The 18443-nt window shown below is 50.6% G+C and overlaps 1 protein-coding gene across 12 annotated transcripts in view; it reads right to left on the reverse strand.

The window, feature by feature from the left end:
• TEP1 (telomerase associated protein 1) overlaps positions 1-18443 on the reverse strand; it is a 45406-nt gene that overhangs the window by 10042 nt on the left and 16921 nt on the right. For 11 of the 12 annotated variants that reach the window (XM_040476487.1, XM_040476492.1, XM_040476488.1 and 8 more), the window contains exons 13-45: positions 16435-16603; positions 15693-15851; positions 15436-15513; positions 14536-14666; positions 14163-14222; positions 13105-13263; positions 12256-12432; positions 11906-12026; positions 11197-11321; positions 10821-10934; positions 10598-10715; positions 10244-10438; positions 9949-10124; positions 9706-9862; positions 9413-9592; positions 8871-8963; positions 8444-8576; positions 8137-8287; positions 7756-7889; positions 7464-7552; positions 7090-7204; positions 6210-6453; positions 5894-6017; positions 4922-5046; positions 4698-4797; positions 4330-4485; positions 3971-4183; positions 3564-3717; positions 3245-3457; positions 2458-2618; positions 2103-2216; positions 561-668; positions 63-195 (exon numbers count right to left, since the gene is read on the reverse strand). In XM_040476487.1, the coding sequence (XP_040332421.1) occupies positions 63-195; positions 561-668; positions 2103-2216; positions 2458-2618; positions 3245-3457; positions 3564-3717; positions 3971-4183; positions 4330-4485; positions 4698-4797; positions 4922-5046; positions 5894-6017; positions 6210-6453; positions 7090-7204; positions 7464-7552; positions 7756-7889; positions 8137-8287; positions 8444-8576; positions 8871-8963; positions 9413-9592; positions 9706-9862; positions 9949-10124; positions 10244-10438; positions 10598-10715; positions 10821-10934; positions 11197-11321; positions 11906-12026; positions 12256-12432; positions 13105-13263; positions 14163-14222; positions 14536-14666; positions 15436-15513; positions 15693-15851; positions 16435-16603 (4679 nt within the window). Of the gene's footprint in view, positions 1-62; positions 227-560; positions 669-2102; positions 2217-2457; positions 2619-3244; positions 3458-3563; positions 3718-3970; positions 4184-4329; positions 4486-4697; positions 4798-4921; positions 5047-5893; positions 6018-6209; positions 6454-7089; positions 7205-7463; positions 7553-7755; positions 7890-8136; positions 8288-8443; positions 8577-8870; positions 8964-9412; positions 9593-9705; positions 9863-9948; positions 10125-10243; positions 10439-10597; positions 10716-10820; positions 10935-11196; positions 11322-11905; positions 12027-12255; positions 12433-13104; positions 13264-14162; positions 14223-14535; positions 14667-15435; positions 15514-15692; positions 15852-16434; positions 16604-18443 lie in introns of all 12 variants that reach the window. The other variant, XR_005790702.1, reaches the window with a different exon arrangement.

Here is an 18443-nt window from a genome sequence, read left to right on the forward strand (position 1 = left end):
TAAGTCAAAAGAAGGGAAGAAGCATGGGCGAAAGGGAGGGAAGGGGGCTGACAATCCCTTACCTGGCTGGGGCTCCAAGGCAGCTGCACAGTGGCTGATCGGTCCTGAGTGAGCAGGGATGCTAGTCAGCTCCACGCCCTGATGGTCCCACACTTTCAAGGTCCCATCTCGGCCCACAGACACCACATGTTCTTCCTGCCCCAGAGCACAGGATCAGTACAGAGTCCTATTGAGCAGGATATGGGGAGTGTGACTCCTACCAGGAGGTGAGGGCAGACCACTAAAGGCTTAGGCATTGTCAAAGAGTGAGGAAAACGCAGGGACAGAGTCTGGGTGGCTCAGGACTGCAATCCTGCATGAGGTCCAGATACTAAGCTGCCCTCTTCCTCCTATCACACCAACCCTCAGCCTCAATACCCTAGATCGGTTCTAATCCAGGCCCAAGTATCTCATTCTTTATACTTCTTTTACCTTTGAGATTAGATACCCAAGGCACCCAGTGTCCCAAAGCCTACTTAGCTTTCCTAGAGCCCCCATTGAGCTCTCCACTGCCTTCTCACCACGGCTACCACGGCGCTCACGGCACTCTGATGACCTAGGAACTGGCCAAGCTGCTGTTTCAGTTCTGGGTCCCACAGCCCCACAGAGCCATCACTGGAGCAGGAGACCTGTAGAGTCAGAGGTTGGAGGAATGGGATCATCAGCATGCTTCCAGCATTTTTGTATGTTTATAATATTGGGGAGGAGGGGCGCCTGGGTGGCGCAGTCGGTTAAGCGTCTGACTTCAGCCAGGTCACGATCTCGCGGTCCGTGAGTTCGAGCCCCGCGTCGGGCTCTGGGCTGATGGCTCAGAGCCTGGAGCCTGTTTCCGATTCTGTGTCTCCCTCTCTCTCTGCCCCTCCCCCATTCATGCTCTGTCTCTCTCTGTCCCAAAAAATAAATAAACGTTGAAAAAAAAAAAATATTGGGGAGGAGCAGTAAGGCTTGTGATTAAGAACATGGGATGTCCTGGGTTCTAGCTCTGCCATACCTTACTTTGGGACCTGGGACAAGTTCATGTCTCTAAGCCTTAGAATTCTTATCTACTCAATTAAGGATAATAACAGTGTATCTATCTCATATGGCTGCTGTGGGGCTAATGCACCTGCCTGGACTTAGGACTTAGCACACTGCCTAGCACATACTAAGCACTGAATAAATAGAGGCTATTGTCCTTGTTATTAATATAATGTCAGTCAACAAACCCAGACAAAGGTGAAAAGTCTGCAATGCCAAGAAAAGATCCAGCTGCCTAAAAGGCAAGGATAGGGCAGATATAACAAGTTTATTCAACTGATACTCCTTTCTCATCTCTTCTTGAGAATAATATAGGGACTCTGCATTGGAACACTAGGTTTCACCAACCTTGAGTGCATAATTTGAGTTGTTTTTTTTTGTTTTTTTTTGTTTTTTGCCTTAGGACTAAAGAAATCATAGCAGTAGCCTTTAACTGCAGGGACAGGGCATACTAAATCCTTAGAGAGACAGTGTGTGTTCTTGTTAACAGCATGGGCTTTCTTTTCTTCTTCTTCTTCTTTTTTTTTAATGTTTATTTATTTTGATAGAGACAGAGAGCATGAGCAGGGGAGGGGCAGAGAGGGAGACAGAGAGAATCCCAAGCAGGCTCTGCACTGTCAGCACGGAGCCCCACGTGGGGCTCAAACTCACGAACCATGAGATCATGACCTGAGCTGAAATCAAGTCAGATGCTTAACTGACAGAGCCACCCAGGTACCCCAAGTGCATGGGCTTTCTTATGTTTACTGGTTCAGTTCATAACTTACGTGACCTTAGAAATGTTCTTTAATCTATCTGAGCTCTATATCCTTGTCTGTGAAAGAGATAATAGTAGTATCTGTATCTGCCTTACAAGGAGTTGTAAAGAGTAAAAGAGGCAAGACATTCAAAGAGCTTAGTTCAATGCCTGGCACATACTAAGTGCTCAATAAATGTCAGCTATTACTATTATTATAAATGGGTGTTAGAAATAGGATGAGATGGACAATGTTGTCCTCCCCCAGGAACCCTGCTGAGCTCTGCCCCACCCCCACCTCTTCCCTTACCAATAGGTTGTCTTTGGTCCAGGCACAGCCGGTGACCCAGTCACGGTGACAAGCAGAGAAGGAGTAAATCAGAACAGGGGCTTTGGGCATCCGCACATCCCAGCAGAAGAGACTCTGGATAGGTCCCAAGAGAGGGGGCAGTCAGGACCACAGGAGGGAGGTAGGAATACCAGGGCCATTTGGGGCAAGAAATTTTAAAGGGAAAGGGGATATCAAGGAAGGGATGGTGGGCAGATGTGGCAAAGGAGATATGGCAAAACAAAATGCCTTAGGGAGCAATGGGAAATGGGCTGTTGAGGAATCCAGGGACCAGAGGGGCTGTGGGGCCCAAGGCGGGAGGACCCCTGTGGCTCACCCGGTCCCTGCCCCCAGTGGCCAGCCTGCCTCCATCAGTGTTGAAGCTACAGCAGTTTACAGGCCCCTCGTGTCCCCGGAGCTCAGTGCCACAGGGAAAGTCTTCTGCCTTTTGGGGCAGTGTCAGCAACTGCTTTGGCCAGAGCCGCACTGTGAAATCTTCTGCATTGGAAATAGGGAGAAGGGAAGATTCTCTGAAAGAGGAAGTGTGACAGGACCCCAAAGACAAAGGCAATCATGCGGGGCGAGGGCGATGCCCCACGGCACAGCTCCAGAGAGAAAAGCAGTGAGTCATAGGCTGTGGAAAGCCTGAACAGGGGGTTAGTCATCATATGAGTTCACAGGACAGGAATATCAGGCACTCCCAGCTCTCACTCTTCAGCTGTCTAACTCCCTGCTACACCTCCAGACCCTCCTTTTCTCAAGTGCCCACTATTACTTGGACCAAGCTTCCTACCTAGAGAGGACTAAGGCCTCTCTCCTCATTTTCACCTCAACATCTCTCCTCATAAGGGAATGTCATTTCTATACAAAGCAAAGTGTCCCACTGGGCAGAAACTCAAAGAATTATAGGGATTACAAAGAGGTCCCAGAATCAGGGCTAGGAAATACGAAGAAATAGTCTAGACTGCTTATGTAAGATAAATGCATTTAAAACCACTTTCAAAGTTGTAAAAAAAAAAAAAAAAAAAAAAGTGTGTGCATTTTCTTGTATGCATACACATATAAATTGAGGGAAACTATTAGCATCTTTAAAAGAAAGCTGCCCACTGCCCACCCAGCAGTACCTGAGGCAGAAGCTAAGAGTTCGTTGGAGGTGGCCAGTCCCAACACGGGTTTCTGGTATCTGGACAAGAGCCAGAGGGACCGAAGGGAACTTTCCGTGAGATGCCAGCCTTGCAGGGACCCATCTTCTGCACCACTCACCAACACCTTAGGGCTGAGCCAGGCCAGTGCCGACACTGCCACATCTAGTGTTTGACACTGAGCCCCCTGGGAACCTAGAGAATGACCAGAAAACATAGAGTAAGACATTCCAAAAGGGAATTCAGGGTGGGGAGGTTCTTTCCAAAGGCCCAAACACCCCATCCTCTCTCTCTTCAGTACCTGAAGCAATTTTATAGATCCTAATGCCATCTGCTCGGTACCCAACAGCCACTCGATCGCCATCTGGGTTGAGAGCCACAGAGAGGGCAGGAGAGAGGGGAAGGGAACCAAGGCATCCCCGGGGCCGACCCAGAGATCCGGACCACACCTGAACCTGAGGGCCAAGAACAGGACTTAAAGATACACCACTTCCACCCCCAGAGTGACAGCCACCCCCATGAAAGTCCTCCTTCCAAAGAGTCTTCTCTGGAGAGCTACTCGCGCACACACCTGCACCCCTCTCCCTGTAGCTTGCACCAGCTAAGCTCCTCCCCTGTCTCCCCGACAAAGGCTCTACCCTTACCCAAATATTCCCTGCCTTTCGTACCCCCTCCTCAGAACCCACCACCAGCCCTCTGCAACCTGACCTTGCCATCCTCTCCGGCTGTCAGTAACTGGCACCCAGCACGCAGGAAAAGGGCAGCGGCCACTGTGCCATGGTGGGCAGGGAAGGCAGCCAGCCGTGCCTCCTCATGCCAGGACCACAGCTCCATCATCCCGTCCAGCCGACCCACAGCCACAACCCGCCCAGGCACATTGAAAGTCAAGGTACGGATGGAGGCTCCTGGGGCTCCCAGTTCCTACATGAGGGGGTAGAAATGGAAATGTCGGGACCTGCTCTCAACACAAGCCCAAAGTGAAACAGAATGTGGATGTCCGTCACTCCACATCTTCTGCTCCCACCCTCTTGAGCTTCCTCCCCCAGGGCTACACAGGACCATCTCACCTTGATAGCTTTCAGCCCTTCCACATGGAAGAAGCTGAAACTGCCAGCCCAGCTGCCTATGGCTATCACCTGCCCTTCTGGGTGGAAAGTAACGCAGTTCAGGGGCCTGGGACATGTATGTTCGAAGGCCAGCTGCCAGCGGACTGTGTCCCACAGCTGAAGGAGAGAGAAGGAGAGGAATCTAGATGCTGAGTACAGATGCCTGAGCATCACAGTCCCAGAAGCCACCTTATCCAGTCCCCTTCCCTCAGCAGGGAAGGCTTCCCCCAGCTAAGCAGTCAGCAGCTCTGCCTCACAAAGAAAACAACTTCACGGGGCTGACTTGGCAGTTAAGGCCACTTTGACTACCACAGCCCCTTGATCATTACCTTCAGACATCCTCCCAGGCACACAGTGGCCAGCAGTCGGCGGTCTGGGCTGAGGCAGCAGCCAGTGATTTGGTACTGGTGAGCCTTGGTCTGGAGCACCCTATCCCAGGGAGACAAAGTCAGTCTCCTGGGGCCCCTGGCCTCCCTCCTCTTTCTTCTCCCCTGGGGGCTCCCAACAAGCAGGGAAGGCCCTCACTCCCAGACATGAGGGAGGGACCCCTTACCGACAACCTTGTTTCAGTTCCCAGAGCTCCAAAAGCCCATCAAAGGCAGTGAGAAAGAGGGCACTGTCCGAGAGGAATGAGCAAGAGGATACCCCATCACAGCCACTCACCAAAGACTTCTCCTCCTGTGAGAACGAGCAGGAAAGCATGCTCAGGACATTCCCTTGACCCCCCAATGTCCAGCACTCCAAGCCCCAATCAAAAAGGAGGCCAAAGCAAGAAGGGCTGGAGAAAGTGTGGCCCTCTGTCCCCACACCAGGAATGCTTGTTAAAAGTAAAAAGCGTTGGGCCCAACTCCAGATGTCGGCCAAGCTCAGGTTCAAGTGGGGCCACAAAGTCTCCCCTACTCCAAACCCCATAAGTATCCCCAAGTCACAGAATATTTTGATGGGTCTGAGGAGGGAATGGTGTTACACACATGCATGCTATGGGGGTGCGGGGGGTGATATGGTTGGGAAGCAGAGAGAGGCTGTGGCTGTGGCTGTGGGACCCACCTCTGCAGCCTAATTTGCTGTTACTATCCCTTAAGCACCCTCTACTCATTCCAGCAATTCCCAGGAAACATTCTCCCCTATGCCTTTCACTCAACTGGAATGCCTGCCCTTGTCTGTCCCTGTTCTCTGGTAAGTACCCAACTCATTCAGCTCTTGTCCATGTCACATGGCTATGTTTTGATTCCTTTTCCCCTTGTATGTCATATCTTTCAACAAAACTGACCACTTGGTGGGCAAAGACAATGTCCTACCCCTGTTTTCCTTGTGATGTTTAGTACAGTACAGCCTCAGTACAACCTTGAATGGAAGGTGTGATGCAAATATTTGGAAAGCATGATTGATTTTGTGACCAAGCTTTTGACCTGATGTGAGGAAATAAAAGTTGCTGAATCAAACAGGGTGAAAACAGGTGGGGACGGCTTGCCTAGTCTGTGAGGCTTTTTCTGGAGGCAAACTCTGCCCGCCTTGAGCATCATACCTCCCAGGTTTTCAGGTCCAACAGGTAAACCATCCCACTGGCTGTGCCCACAGCAGCTCTTTGTCCCCTGGGGCACAAGGCCACTGCAGTGGGGGATGAGGAAACTGTCAGAGACAGGCTGGAGCTAGAGAGAGTAGCAAGAAAGGGAGGAAACGAGGAATCAGGGAAGGAAGCCAATGGAAACTCGTGTTTGCATTTCTGTCCCTGAATCCCCCTCTCCACAGTGACTTTGGTCTGTCCTTTTTTCTCCAGTTTCAGAAAGGACTGTAGCTTGCTCTCTGGTGGGCTTACCAGCATCTGGGGCCATGGGCCTTACCTCTGCCGGCCCCCCACGGTGTGGGGTTTATTCAACCATCGTAGCATGTGCTGGAGGCGCCAACGCCGCTGGGAAAGCTGGGGTGCCTGGTGGCAAAGAGGCGAGTCCAGAGGCTGGTTGGCTGCCTGCTGGGGCAGAAGCAGGGGGTACTGGTTGAGGATTGGAGCCTGCTGCCTCAGGAATGTGTGAAACACAGCAGTGTCAGTCTCAGGAAGACTTGGTTCCTCTTCGGGGACTGAGGAAGCTGTGGAAAAGCAGCACTGTGTCACTGGGGGGGCTAGCCTAGACCCCCATTAACCCCATTAGCCAAGTATGTCAGGCAGTGTCTAAAATGTCGTCTCACAAAACATAAGAGACTCTTAAATATAGAGAACAAACAGAGGGTTGCTGGAGGGGTTGTGGGAGTGGGGATGGGCTAAATGGGTAAGGGGCACTGAGGAATCTACTCCTAAAATCATTGTGGCACCATGTGCTAACTAACTTGGATGTAAATTATAAAAAATAAATAAATTTTAGAAAGTAAAAAAGAGAAAAATAAAATAAAATGTCGTCTCAAAGTCTTCTGACCCCACATCAGGAACACCCATTAGACATACAAAGCCATAGGCCCCACTCCAGACCTAGGGAAATGGAATCTGGGGACCTGGAGATCTGCAGTTTGAACAACAATCCTAGGTAATTTTATACCTATTAAATACTGTTTGGAAACCTCTGGTCTAAGAGATCTGGGCAGAAGGTCCCCTGAAAATTACTTGCTTACCCCCTTGGCATTTTTAACCTAGAAGAGAAATTTAACTGTCCTTTGCATTATACCTCCCCCGGAGCAGACCCCCTATGAACACACCCAGGAGGCCCAGATCTCAGAGAAGCCACCTCTCACCATAGAGGGCATGGGCCTCCAAGAGCCGAGAGACCAGACCCAGTTCCAGATGTGCAGCCACCACGTGGAGATTGGTGAGGAATTTTGCAAGAAGGTCACGGTTCCCGCTCTGGAGCTGGGAAGGTCATTGGATTCATTAGGATATGAAGAGGCAGGTGAGGAGGAATAGTCTAGTTTTAGACCTTGTCTGTGCAGCCAGGACCTCAACCTAGGAGCTGGGACAAAGGACCTCAAGGAAGAGGGCAGGAAAACTGAAAGGAGAAAGGTAGAGGGGCATCATGGTAGTGGTGATGGTGCGGTCAAGAGGGAGTGGGGTCTCAGAACAGTCAAAGCAGCTGCTTGGGAGAAGGTGTCTATGGGATCTTGAAACTAACCAGGTGGTGAGGCAAGTCTCCCAGAGCCTCAGGAAGGCAACTTCGGAAGATGCCCGAGGCATCGGGGTCACATGTCTTCCAGAGCTGAGCTGCAGGTGTGGATCACAGAACAGACGTTGAGATGGGCTCAGCCCTAAAGCATCTCCAAAGATCGTATTCCATAGGCTACCGCAAAAGCCATTCGCTCACTGGGGTGGCAGGTGAGGGGCCAGCTGATGGGGAGCACCAGTAGGTGGCCTCTGGGTATAGGCCCCACACTCAGTGCCCCGGGGTCACTTTGGGCTCCAATCACCTGCAATGAGGGTGTGTGCTGTCTTCTCCAGCCCTGGTCTCTTCCCGTATCGACATCTGGCTGCTGTCCTCAGGGGCCCAGCAGGGAGGCAGAGCCGGGCACCGGTGCGCTCCAGGGGGCCCTCCCCTAGCAAACTGTCCTCATGTGAGGGAAACAGAGCAGGAGATGAGGGGAGGGGGCCTGTCAGTGAGTACCTGGCACAGCTGTGGACTCCCGTTCCCAACCCATATAGTGGTAACTTGAGTGGCAACCTATTCAGGGCCTGTGTGTCAGGGCCTATACTGAGGGAAGGGTGGAATGAAGAAAGGACCACATGGGGTTCTGGCTCAAAGATGTGAAGGCACAGGAGGTTGGTGGGAGCTCAGCTGGGGGCAGCTGTACCTGCGCAGACTCTGGACGAGGTAGGCGAATGGGCCCATGGGGAAGGGGTCCCCGCTGTTACCAGCAGCCACTGCTTCGTCCCAGCTCTTGGTTCCCCTGGGAAGTATCCGCCATGCACTCAGCACTCCGTACAGCTGGTCCACAGTGAGACCTGCAAACCCCAGCTCTCTGAAGCCCTCACCAAACCACACAGCATACCCATCCCATGACACCTGGCTCCTCCTCACACTGCTCACGGAGACCCCAACTGAACCAAGGTCATCCAACCCCTGAACTCTCGGTCTCCCAGCCCATCCCAACCACTGACCACTGCGTGTGGCCTCAAGGGTGGCCAAAGCTTGGGGAAGGACATCAGGGCCATGCTCTTGCTCCAGGGTGCCCAGGATGTGCTGCAGCAGCAGGGGGACAGTGGCCGGCAGGGTCCGGAGTCTGTCAGACACCTGGGAGAGGACGGAGACCGGGCTTCAGCCAGTAAGGGGAGGAGAAGAGGTGGCTTTCATTGTGGGGAGGGGAGTGGGCAGCTGGAGAAGTCGTGGGAAAGGATGAGAAAAGGAAGAGAAACAGTGGGAGAGAAGTGAGGGTAGGGGTGAGCTGAGATGGGGAATGGTGATTACAAGATGGCACAGGACAGGGTACAAAAAGTAGAGGGATGGGGGTGGAAGAAGCTGAATGAAGAATGGGAAGTGGATTAGGACTTAGAAAATAAGTGGTGAGGGTTTACATCCTCAACCAACCTGCTCATAGAATGTATAGAGCCTCAGGTGATCCGTGACCAAGCGCAGGTAGAGTGGCAGGGATGATCCCCGCTTCACCAGCAGCAGCCGCATCTGACAAGATGAAGGGGACTCAGTGTGGGGAGCAGAGAGCCTGCCGCAGCCAGTCCTCAACCCCCCTGAGCTCCACCCCAAGCACCCAGCCCACTGCAGGGCAGTTCCTCCTCTGAGAGTCCCCAGCAGTGACCTGATGGCATCACCTCACAGCCATCCCTTTGCTACACTGCTCTGCCAGCCAGCCCTACTTTCTGGAAAGCCCCCGTGGTTCAGCCCACCCCACCCAAGAATCACAGACTTACTCCTCCCCTCACTGGGATGGACCCTGGGAGGCTATTCTCTAGGGGAAAAAGGCTGGCTGGTGTTATAAGGAATCCCAGTTATCTTATTAACAGCATCCCCTGGCACAGAGTTCCTGCAGAAACAAAGCAGTAGGGCCGCACGGGGCAGCTGGCAGCCTCAGCACCCTGGGGCCTCACACACTCCAGCCCTGGCCCACATCCAACCTGGTTGTTAAAAGGTGACTCCTCCAGCCGCTTCCCATACAGGGCCAGCTCCTCTCTCACCAGCCGGGCCCGGGCAGATAGTTCCAGAGGCCCCAGGGCCACCACATGGGCACCTTGGCTCTGCTCCAGGGTCTCCCCCAGGCCGGCGTCAGTAGACACGCTCAGTACCAAGTGCACCCGCTGTGGTATTTGGGCATAAAGAGAAGAAGGTAGAAGGAAAAAGAAGAGGAGAAGGCTCGAGAGCCCCCTGTTCCCACTACTGCATCCCACCCCCACCTCCTTCTCACACTCACCGGGGGAAGTGTCTTTGGGATCCAGTCTGAGACCAGCTGCCCATGCTGACCCACCAACCTGTCAGCCCCATCGATGATCAACACCAGGGTTTGGCCACTTTTCAGGGACTGAGCACACTTGGGCAGCAGTTCCTGCTGGAGCTCCCATACCAGGCCCCTGTAAGGACCAGGATCAGTGAGAGAGGGAGATACAGGGTGGCATCATGTGGAATCAACAAGGCTGGACTAATGGGGGATACACACCGGTAGGTGGTGGCGAGGGCACCTGGCTTTTGCAGTTGGCTATGCAGATAGGCACAGAGGCGTCTGAGCAGGGTGAGGGCAAGACCCTGGTCAGGGCGGGCCCCTGAAAAGTGGAAGAAGACTAAGGGGGCCACCTTGGCCACATCAGGAGCCTGCAGTGCTGACACAAGGGATGCCTGCATGGACAGCAAAGAGAAAACATGGTCACATTGTTACATGCACAACTCCCTGTGCCCTGCTTCCTTAGCCCACATGGCCCTCACTTCCTCCTGCCCGGGGCTCTGAGACTATGTACCAGGAAGGCCGTCTTGCCCTGTCCCGACTGCCCGGTCACCAGGCTCAGCCTCCCTTGGTGCAGCATTAGCTGCTTCACTGTGTCCTGAAGAAGGTGCAGTCGGGCAGGACTTGATGGATTCTGCAGCTGCTGGAAGGTGGCCTGGACCAAGTCATCATCTGGGATGGACACTGGCTGTTCCAGCTGGGCCCCAGGCTGAGGACACATGGGACAGTGACTGATAATGTTTCCATGCCCCTCAGGAACCCCAGACCTGAAAACTCACAGAGCCCCCACCAAATTACTTCCCATCCAGGACTACCCAGACCACCCTACCTTCTCTCCACTACCCTGGCCATGGGTGCCCCTGCTGACCTGTAGGTAAAGCTTCTGGATCATATTCCACACATCTTGCAGGACCAACTTTCCAAACTCCTCCAGCCCCCCAGCATAGGGCCGGCCGGCTGCCACACCCCCCCATTCACAGGGGTATCTACAGGTGAACCATGCACAAGCAGAGTCAGAGTGGGCCTGGCCCCCCTCCATATATTCCTCCATGCAGGGGCTCTCTACCCACCCCACCCCCACCCCAGCTCACCTACGACAGGTAATCCCTTGCTGTCTGCTCAGGTAGCTCTTCAGTTCTGAGATTCGATGTGCGGCCTCTTCAGACTCAGAAGTAAAGTCAGATTTCCATGCATCTGGGACAGAGCTGACCACCAAAGATACCCCAAAAGTGAGGCTACACTCAGACCCCAGCCTCTCTTCAGCCCCAACCATCAGACCTGGCTGTGGTTCCCTAAAACTCCGCAAGCAGAGATCACCTGGCTTCAGTGGCAAGGCTTATTTGGTGCTACAAGGCAAGCTTTCTGAGCCTTGTACTCTCTTCTAGCTCCCCCTTCTGTACTCTGAATGCTATGGAGAGAGAAGATCTGGCCCCTGAGTCTGCGAGGTCCAGAGGCAACAGCAGGTACCTGAGGAAGCCAGAATCCCGGAAGTAGATGAGAGCTTGTGCAGAGGGCTGCTGGCGAAGGCCCCGATTCAGGAACTGCATCACCTCCATCTCTGTCACAGAGCGACCTGGAGGGTACTGCTGGGCCTGCAGGGAGAGGGCAGAGAACAGGCTGGTTCAGTCCCAGGTCACACTGACCCCTCCCTTGAGACCTGCCAAGACCCTAGGGTTCCTGCATCTCAGCAATATTCCTCCTTCCCTCCAGACACAAGCCAACAAAACACAGCTAGTAGCTAACATGTACTGAATGCCTGTCACATGTTGAGCATTTTTAAAAATAGATTTCTAATCCTCATAGTAACCCTACAGTATAGACTCCACTGTTCCTCTTTAATACATGGGGAAGTTGAGGCTAGGTTAGGATAAGCTGTTTCCCACAAAGTCACACAATCTATAAATGATAGAAGGGAGATCAGAACCCAGATCCATCTGACAGCAAACCCTAAACAGACCTACCCTCTTACCTCTCGCATCCCTTGGCCAACTGGGAGGTACTTCTCAAAGGAATTCCCTCATCTATGACTTGGCCGCTTGCAGAACCTTCTGCCTGGGTTTCACCTTCAAGTCTCAGATCTAGTCCCAAGGTTCCTGACACACTGTGGCTTCTCTCCACACTTGCCCCAACCTTTGTTTCCTCCCCAGACCCCACTCCAACCCCCAACCTGCCTTACCCAGAGGAAGTGAGGATGGTCAGGGAGGTTGTAGTTGGGGGGAACGTAGCCATAGCGGGAGCCCAGAATCCCCACAAACAGCTGCGAGTTCTCCACCTCCCCAAGGCACACTTCCAGTTGTCTGCAGACATGGTTATAGAGGCATCGGATCAGAGAATACAGGTATAAATAGAAAGATAGGGCCCTGGCTCAAAACTGAGCCAAGTAAAGGCAGACTGCTCTTGTTAGCATCCAAATAGCAGCCCCTGCCCTAGGCCCTCAACCTCCCTTGTAGCCTCAACCCTACCCACCTCAGTTCTACCACTCAAGCCCCTCATCTCTGTCCCAGCTCTTCTCTGTGGCCCCCTCACCTGTTCCTCCGGGTCTCCTCCTCAGTGACGCCCCAGCGCAGGTCAATGGCATGAAGGCTGATGTGGTGAGGGGCCGCTCGGGCCTGCAATGCTGGCAGCACAGACCTCAGCAGCAGGTCCCGCTCCCCGTGCATGTCCCGGAAAGTGGAGGAAATGAAAAGCCTGATGCTGCGCCATCTGGGGGTAAGCAGAGGCTTGGGCTCACTCTAGCAATCAGCCCCACAACCCAATTCCACAGATGCGGCTGAGCACATCCTTCAGCACAAGCCAGTACAAGTAAGGTATGACAGATGCCAGGGGGAGGTCCAGCAGGCCTCCAGAGAAGAACCTGCTTATAGCCTCTCCTGCAGAGCCCTGGAACTTAAACCCTACTTGCCATTTCTCACATATCCCTCTTTGTCAGTTAATTATTATGCACTTACTATTTGCCCATGCTGTGAGGTAAGCACCATCATTATTTCCATTTTACTAATAAAAAACTAAAGTTTTTAAGAAATTAAAAACAACTAGCCCAAGATTCAAGCTACTACTTGGCAAAGCTGTGATGAGAAAGCCAGAGCCTATTCTCCTAAGCCCTCTGCCTGAGCCCTGGCTGTATGTCCACGGTGCATGCTGCTCGCTGCCTGCTGCCCGCCTCACATCTGACCCCCTGCCCAGGTAGAGAAAGTAGTATGCTCACTATCTGACAACTTCCTCCGTCAGGGAAATCCCTACCTGGGAAAGAGATGAGTTCTACTTAGTGAGTAGAACAAACAGCATCTCCACAGCCAGAACTGCAGCCACCAGAATTTCTGCAGGTTTTGACCACAGTGTCTCCCGATTCACAAAGGCATAGAAACATAGACTAACCCATGCTGGGAAATCAGAGCCAAGGGGCTTAGAGTGACCTCTTCCAGTGGCCGGAGAGACAGGTCCCCAGTCTTTCCTGGGGGTGGTGGAATCTTGAATATTTTGTCCATTTGGCCCACGTGCTCTAGAAGACAGGAGACTCCACGCTCTGCAATGAACCTGACATAAATATAACAAAATAAGTAAGAGTGAATACCAGAGTCAGAATCAGGCAGGTCTTCCAAGGGGGCAGGGGACAAAGATATAGAGAGGTAGGTCACCCAGTTAACTGGAGCCCCTTAAGAAGACAACCACAAGCAGTGAATGTAGACTTAAAATAAACAGGGGTGCAGAACTACAGGGATGAAGGAACAGAGAAGACACCCAGCTCTAGCATGGTCATCATGGGCTTTCTGTTGGGCCAGGGGTAGTTAGGCTGGCAAAGGTTAAGATTAAAGATTAAAGACTAAGGCCATCCCATTCAGAGCTTGATCAGCTTTGTATCAGCTGTGAAAGCTCTCTGGAGGAGGAATGGGCCTGAGGCTTCCTACTAGCAGCTGGGGGGCGATGGAGGCATACAAAGGAAAAGGTAGGAGAGAGAAAACAAGTAAATGAGAAGGCTAAGCATGGAGACAGAGTTAAAAGATTTCTGTAAATTTGGCATCTATAAATAAATTTAGCATGAGATTTACTCTGGATCAAGAATGGAACAGAGGCGGCAAAGAATAGAAATGATGTGAGCAACTCTTGCGTTGTTCCCTTAAAAGAGAACAGTGCAACCTCCCCTGTCCCCTTCTCCTCTTTCCTACTAGGTGTAATGCAAAAATGATGACTGGGGCTGGAGCAGCAGTCTTGAACCGTGAGATGAAAGCAGAGTATTTGAGGATGGTGGAACAATAAGATAGAAGGTGTCTGGGTCCCTGTAACATTCTGCTGCTGCTACATCTGGACAGCGGCAAAAGAGGAATAAACTTCTATCTTGCTTAAAAACAGAAGTAAGTGGAGTAGAAGCCACAGGCAATCTCGGAAAGATGTGCTAACAAAGCCCCCAACCCCTTGTGCGTCCATTCTGTACTCACTTCAGGATCCCGTCATTACAGCCTGAGAGTGTCACGTCATTGGGATTTGAATCTGATAATCTGGCAAAGGAAGAAGCAACCATCAGAAACAGTGCCAGGAACAGAGAGTCCCTGCGCTCTAGGATGGACACCCCACCTCTGCATGTTTAATTAGGGTCATGTGCTAGGTTGGGGCTGGGATGGACCCCTACAAAGGGGTATGGAGCTAGGCTAAAGACTTCAGAGAAGGTTCTAGTATTTGAAGTGCAATCAAGGTAGGAGGCAGAGATGGAAGGCACCTAGTGAGTGGGAATGCCCCACGCTTCAGTGGGGGCAGAGAGGAAATATGGAAACCTATCTTTTGGCACTGGACAAGGAGTTTGAGCGTCCTTACGTGTCACATATCCTACTTAGGGGAACACAAACAAAGAGGCACTTGGAATTCACATGCTGCCAGAAACGCTGTTTGGCCTCATTTATCCGTTTCTCATACATATCATTGCCGAAGAGGATGACCCTGTCCACCTGTAAGATGAAAAGGGAGGAGCTGAGAACAGGGAGCACAGGGACAGAAGAGATGCTAATAAGCTTAGGACATCAAGAGAAGAGATCTCTGGGGCTGAGGGGATTAGGAGAGCTCTGAAGGGAATGGAAATTGCCTCTCATGAGAGCCCTTAGGATGGGGGAGCCACTACACCCTGACATGGAGGGGCGAGAAAGTGGGGGAGGGGCAGTGGTGTGCTGTAGCTGGCTCACTCAGGCTCACAAGAGCTAACTGTTACATTTTTAGGAATTTTGTGATCCAGTTGTTAAATACTGCCACTGCTAAACATTGAAGAGTATAAACCTGTAATTAAGTAAATTATATTAGAAACAAAGGTAATAAATACTTGAAACTCATCATTTCCTAGTAATTTTACTACATTTTACCATTATCTAGATCTTATTTACATACTCGATCTACGTTGTATAAATACCATATAATGGTGTGCTACTGAGCATCTCTTCTCACCTCTGTTCACTGATATCATGCTGGCAGCTTGAAATCAGCCATGATTGTAGTAATTTACACCTTAGAAATTAGCAAATGCTATTAACCAAGATTCATTTTTTTCCAGAGCACTGGTTGTTAAACAATTACCAGCACACCACACGGCAGAGGGCTGCAGCCAGCAGGAAGTGGGTGTGGGTACTGCCCCTCATTTGAAAGATGACCTTTGAGAAATTACACACATCAGTTGTGGAGGGAAGGGTGAGGGCGGGGAGGGTTTCTCAAAAACTGGGGACTACTCACAGGGACCCTTTGGGCAGCCAGAGACAACAGGTACTTCCCAAAAGTGTGCAGGGACCATTCATCCTGTCCATCTGGCTCCTGAAGGAAAGAGTCTCATGTTCCTTATTTGCATGGGAAACAATCGGTAAGCAACAAACACCAAATACTGCTTGGGAATCTTCAGCACTGTATATATCCAAGCCTTTCCTGATTTTCCAGCCTGTGTCCAGGGCTGTGACCATTCATGCATTTTTGCATGGTGGGGGCAGGTGTCTGACCTGGACTTGAGCCTGGAGTATGCCGGCCGTCTTCAGGATACCTTCTTCTGCCTTAACTGTGATAGTCTTCACAGTGCCTCCTCCGCATAGTAAGAGGTCCACCTGCTCCGCCCGTGCAATTACCATCCCAATCAGCAGCAGCACATAGTTTAGGTGGGGCTGATTGGACAAACATCAGGGTGAAATAAGGATCTCCTATTTTTTTAAGTAGGCTCCATGCACAACATGGGGCTTGAACTCACCACCCTGAGATCGAAAGTCACATGCTCTACTGACTGAGCTGGCCAAGCGCCCTGGCTCCCCTATTTTGAAACCCACCCTTGCCCATCCAGCCCTGAAGGCCAAACACCTCCATTAGTTGGGGGAAAAGGACAAAATCTCCAGTTAGGAAGGGACAGCTTCAGCAGCTTTCAGGAAGAGCTAGCCAGGGTGGAGAAGAGCCAGCAGTCCTGCCCAAATTCAACACTGGGACATAGGATGTAAAAACGAAACATACTTTGGTGACAGAAATTTAGAGAATTAAGCACCAGCCAAATGTGAAATATAAGTATTGTAATCCATGAACAGGCTAGAGACCACATTCTAGGAACTGTCCTTAGGAACCAAGGTCTGATACCAAGAAGCAAATGTTTGCCATTTATTTCAGTTCTGAGTGCTTCCTTGGGAGAACCATGTCTGGGAACAGGATAGTTCTCGGGATCCCCAGCATCCTACCAACCCCCCACCTTTTAATTTTTTTTACCCCTTCTGGGTTGCGCTTGGGACAGAACTGGTCTGCACCGCCATCTGTCAGATAGACCAAGATGGTGCGGCCCGGCAGCGGGGGCACGTTGTGTCTCACGGAGAGGTTCACAGCTGTCTCTAGGGCCTGACGATACCGAACCAGCATCTCACCATCATATTTCCACTGTCTGCAGGCAGAAAAGACACAGAAGGGCTCAGGGGCTTCTCTATTTGCCATTTCGAGACAGACGGGAAGATGAGAACTTGCCACCCCAGAATGAAGTGTTCACACCACTTCCGTAGCCTGCCTCCATTGCCAGTAGAGAAGACTGGGACAGATGTTCCCTTGCCGCCATCCTATAGGACTCTTCTAACCCAGTCTCATGGCTGGAGAGGAGAAGTCATCTCCTGATCCACTCTCTGAAATCGTTTGCCACACTTCCCATATCAATCCACACTTACTTCATAAGGCAAGATTTAACTTACTTTTAAATTGTATTTTAAAGAATATTAACTCCTTATTCCAAAAACTGGAAATTATTTTTTTAATTATTTTTTTTCTTAACATTTATTTATCATTGAGAGACAAAGCATGAGCATGGGAGGGGCAGAGAGAGGAGGAGACACAGAATCCGAAGCAGGCTCCAGGCTCTGAGCTGTCAGCACAGAGCCCGACGTGGGGCTCAAACCCACAAACCGCGAGATCATGACACTCAACCAACTGAGCCAACCAGGCGCCCCCGAAAACTGGCAACTAAAGGGGACCAAAAAAAGAACATTTGTCCCACGTTTCTAGTAGAATCTTTACTTCAGGGTAACTAAACAGCTTTAGTTGATAAGGCAAGTTCTTTTTAGAATTCCAGCTAATGAATACGGGAATGGAGAAAACTCCCATTCTAGAACTGTTAATGAAACAATTGGTTCAGGAAGAGATCACCAATGGATGAACTATCAACTTCCAGTGAAGAGATCAGGCTATAACCATTTAAACACATGGGTCAATCTTAGTTAACATCACACTGAGTAGGACCACAGATCTTTGGCGCCTCATGATCCTTTATCCTATGAGGAGGTTAAAAAAAAAAAAAAAAAGTCTGCTGGTCTCACTCATAGCATACAAAGGATCTCCTATGAAATATTCTTGCAAGGAAAAAAAAAAAAGTGAAATCTGAATCTGTACAAGCCTTTGGAGTTAATGCCCTCAGTACATGAAACAGAAACAAGTTAGAAGACACCATGAGGAAGTTGACAAATCCAGAATGTGGGACATTCTGCAGAGCCCTTGAACCCAGTGTCTACAGCAAGTCAATGCTATGAAGACAAAGAAAAGATTAAAAGAGATATGAGAGACTTAATAATCAAATATAATGTGTATGCCTTATTTGGATTCTGATTTGAATAAAATTGTAAAATCATACTTTTGAGATAATTGCGAAATTTGAATATGGACTAGATAATAAATGATAATACCAAGGAATTATTTTCAGTTCTATTAGGTATATTAATGACATTTTAGTTACATAAGACAATATCTGTTTTAATTTCTTTTTCTTAAGTACTTACTTAAGAATAAACAAATTTTGAGAAATTTTGAGAGAGAGCTAGCATGAGCAGGGGAGGGGCAGAGGGAGAGAGGAGAGAATCCCAAGCAGGCCCTGCACTCTCAGCACAGAGCCCAACTTGCGGCTCAAACTCACAAACTATGAGATCATGACCTGAGTCAAAATCAAGAAGTGTACACTCAATCAACTGAGCCACCCAGGAGCCCCAAAAATTCCTGCTTTAAAAGACACACATGAGCGGCGCCTGGGTGGCTCAGTCGCTTAAATGTCTGACTTTGGCTCAGGTCATGATCTCACAATTTTGTGGGTTTGAGCTCCACATCAGGCTCTGTGCTGACGGCTCACAGCCTGGTGCCTGCTTCAGATTCTGTCTCCCTCTCTCTCTGTCCCTCCCCTACTTGTGTTCTCTCTCTCTTTCTCTCAAATATAAACAAACGAAAAAAAATTTTTAAAGAGACACACATGA

This window comes from Herpailurus yagouaroundi, unplaced genomic scaffold, assembly GCF_014898765.1.
Source record: "Herpailurus yagouaroundi ecotype Mexico unplaced genomic scaffold, PumYag 141, whole genome shotgun sequence".
Lineage (NCBI taxonomy): Eukaryota > Metazoa > Chordata > Mammalia > Carnivora > Felidae > Herpailurus > Herpailurus yagouaroundi.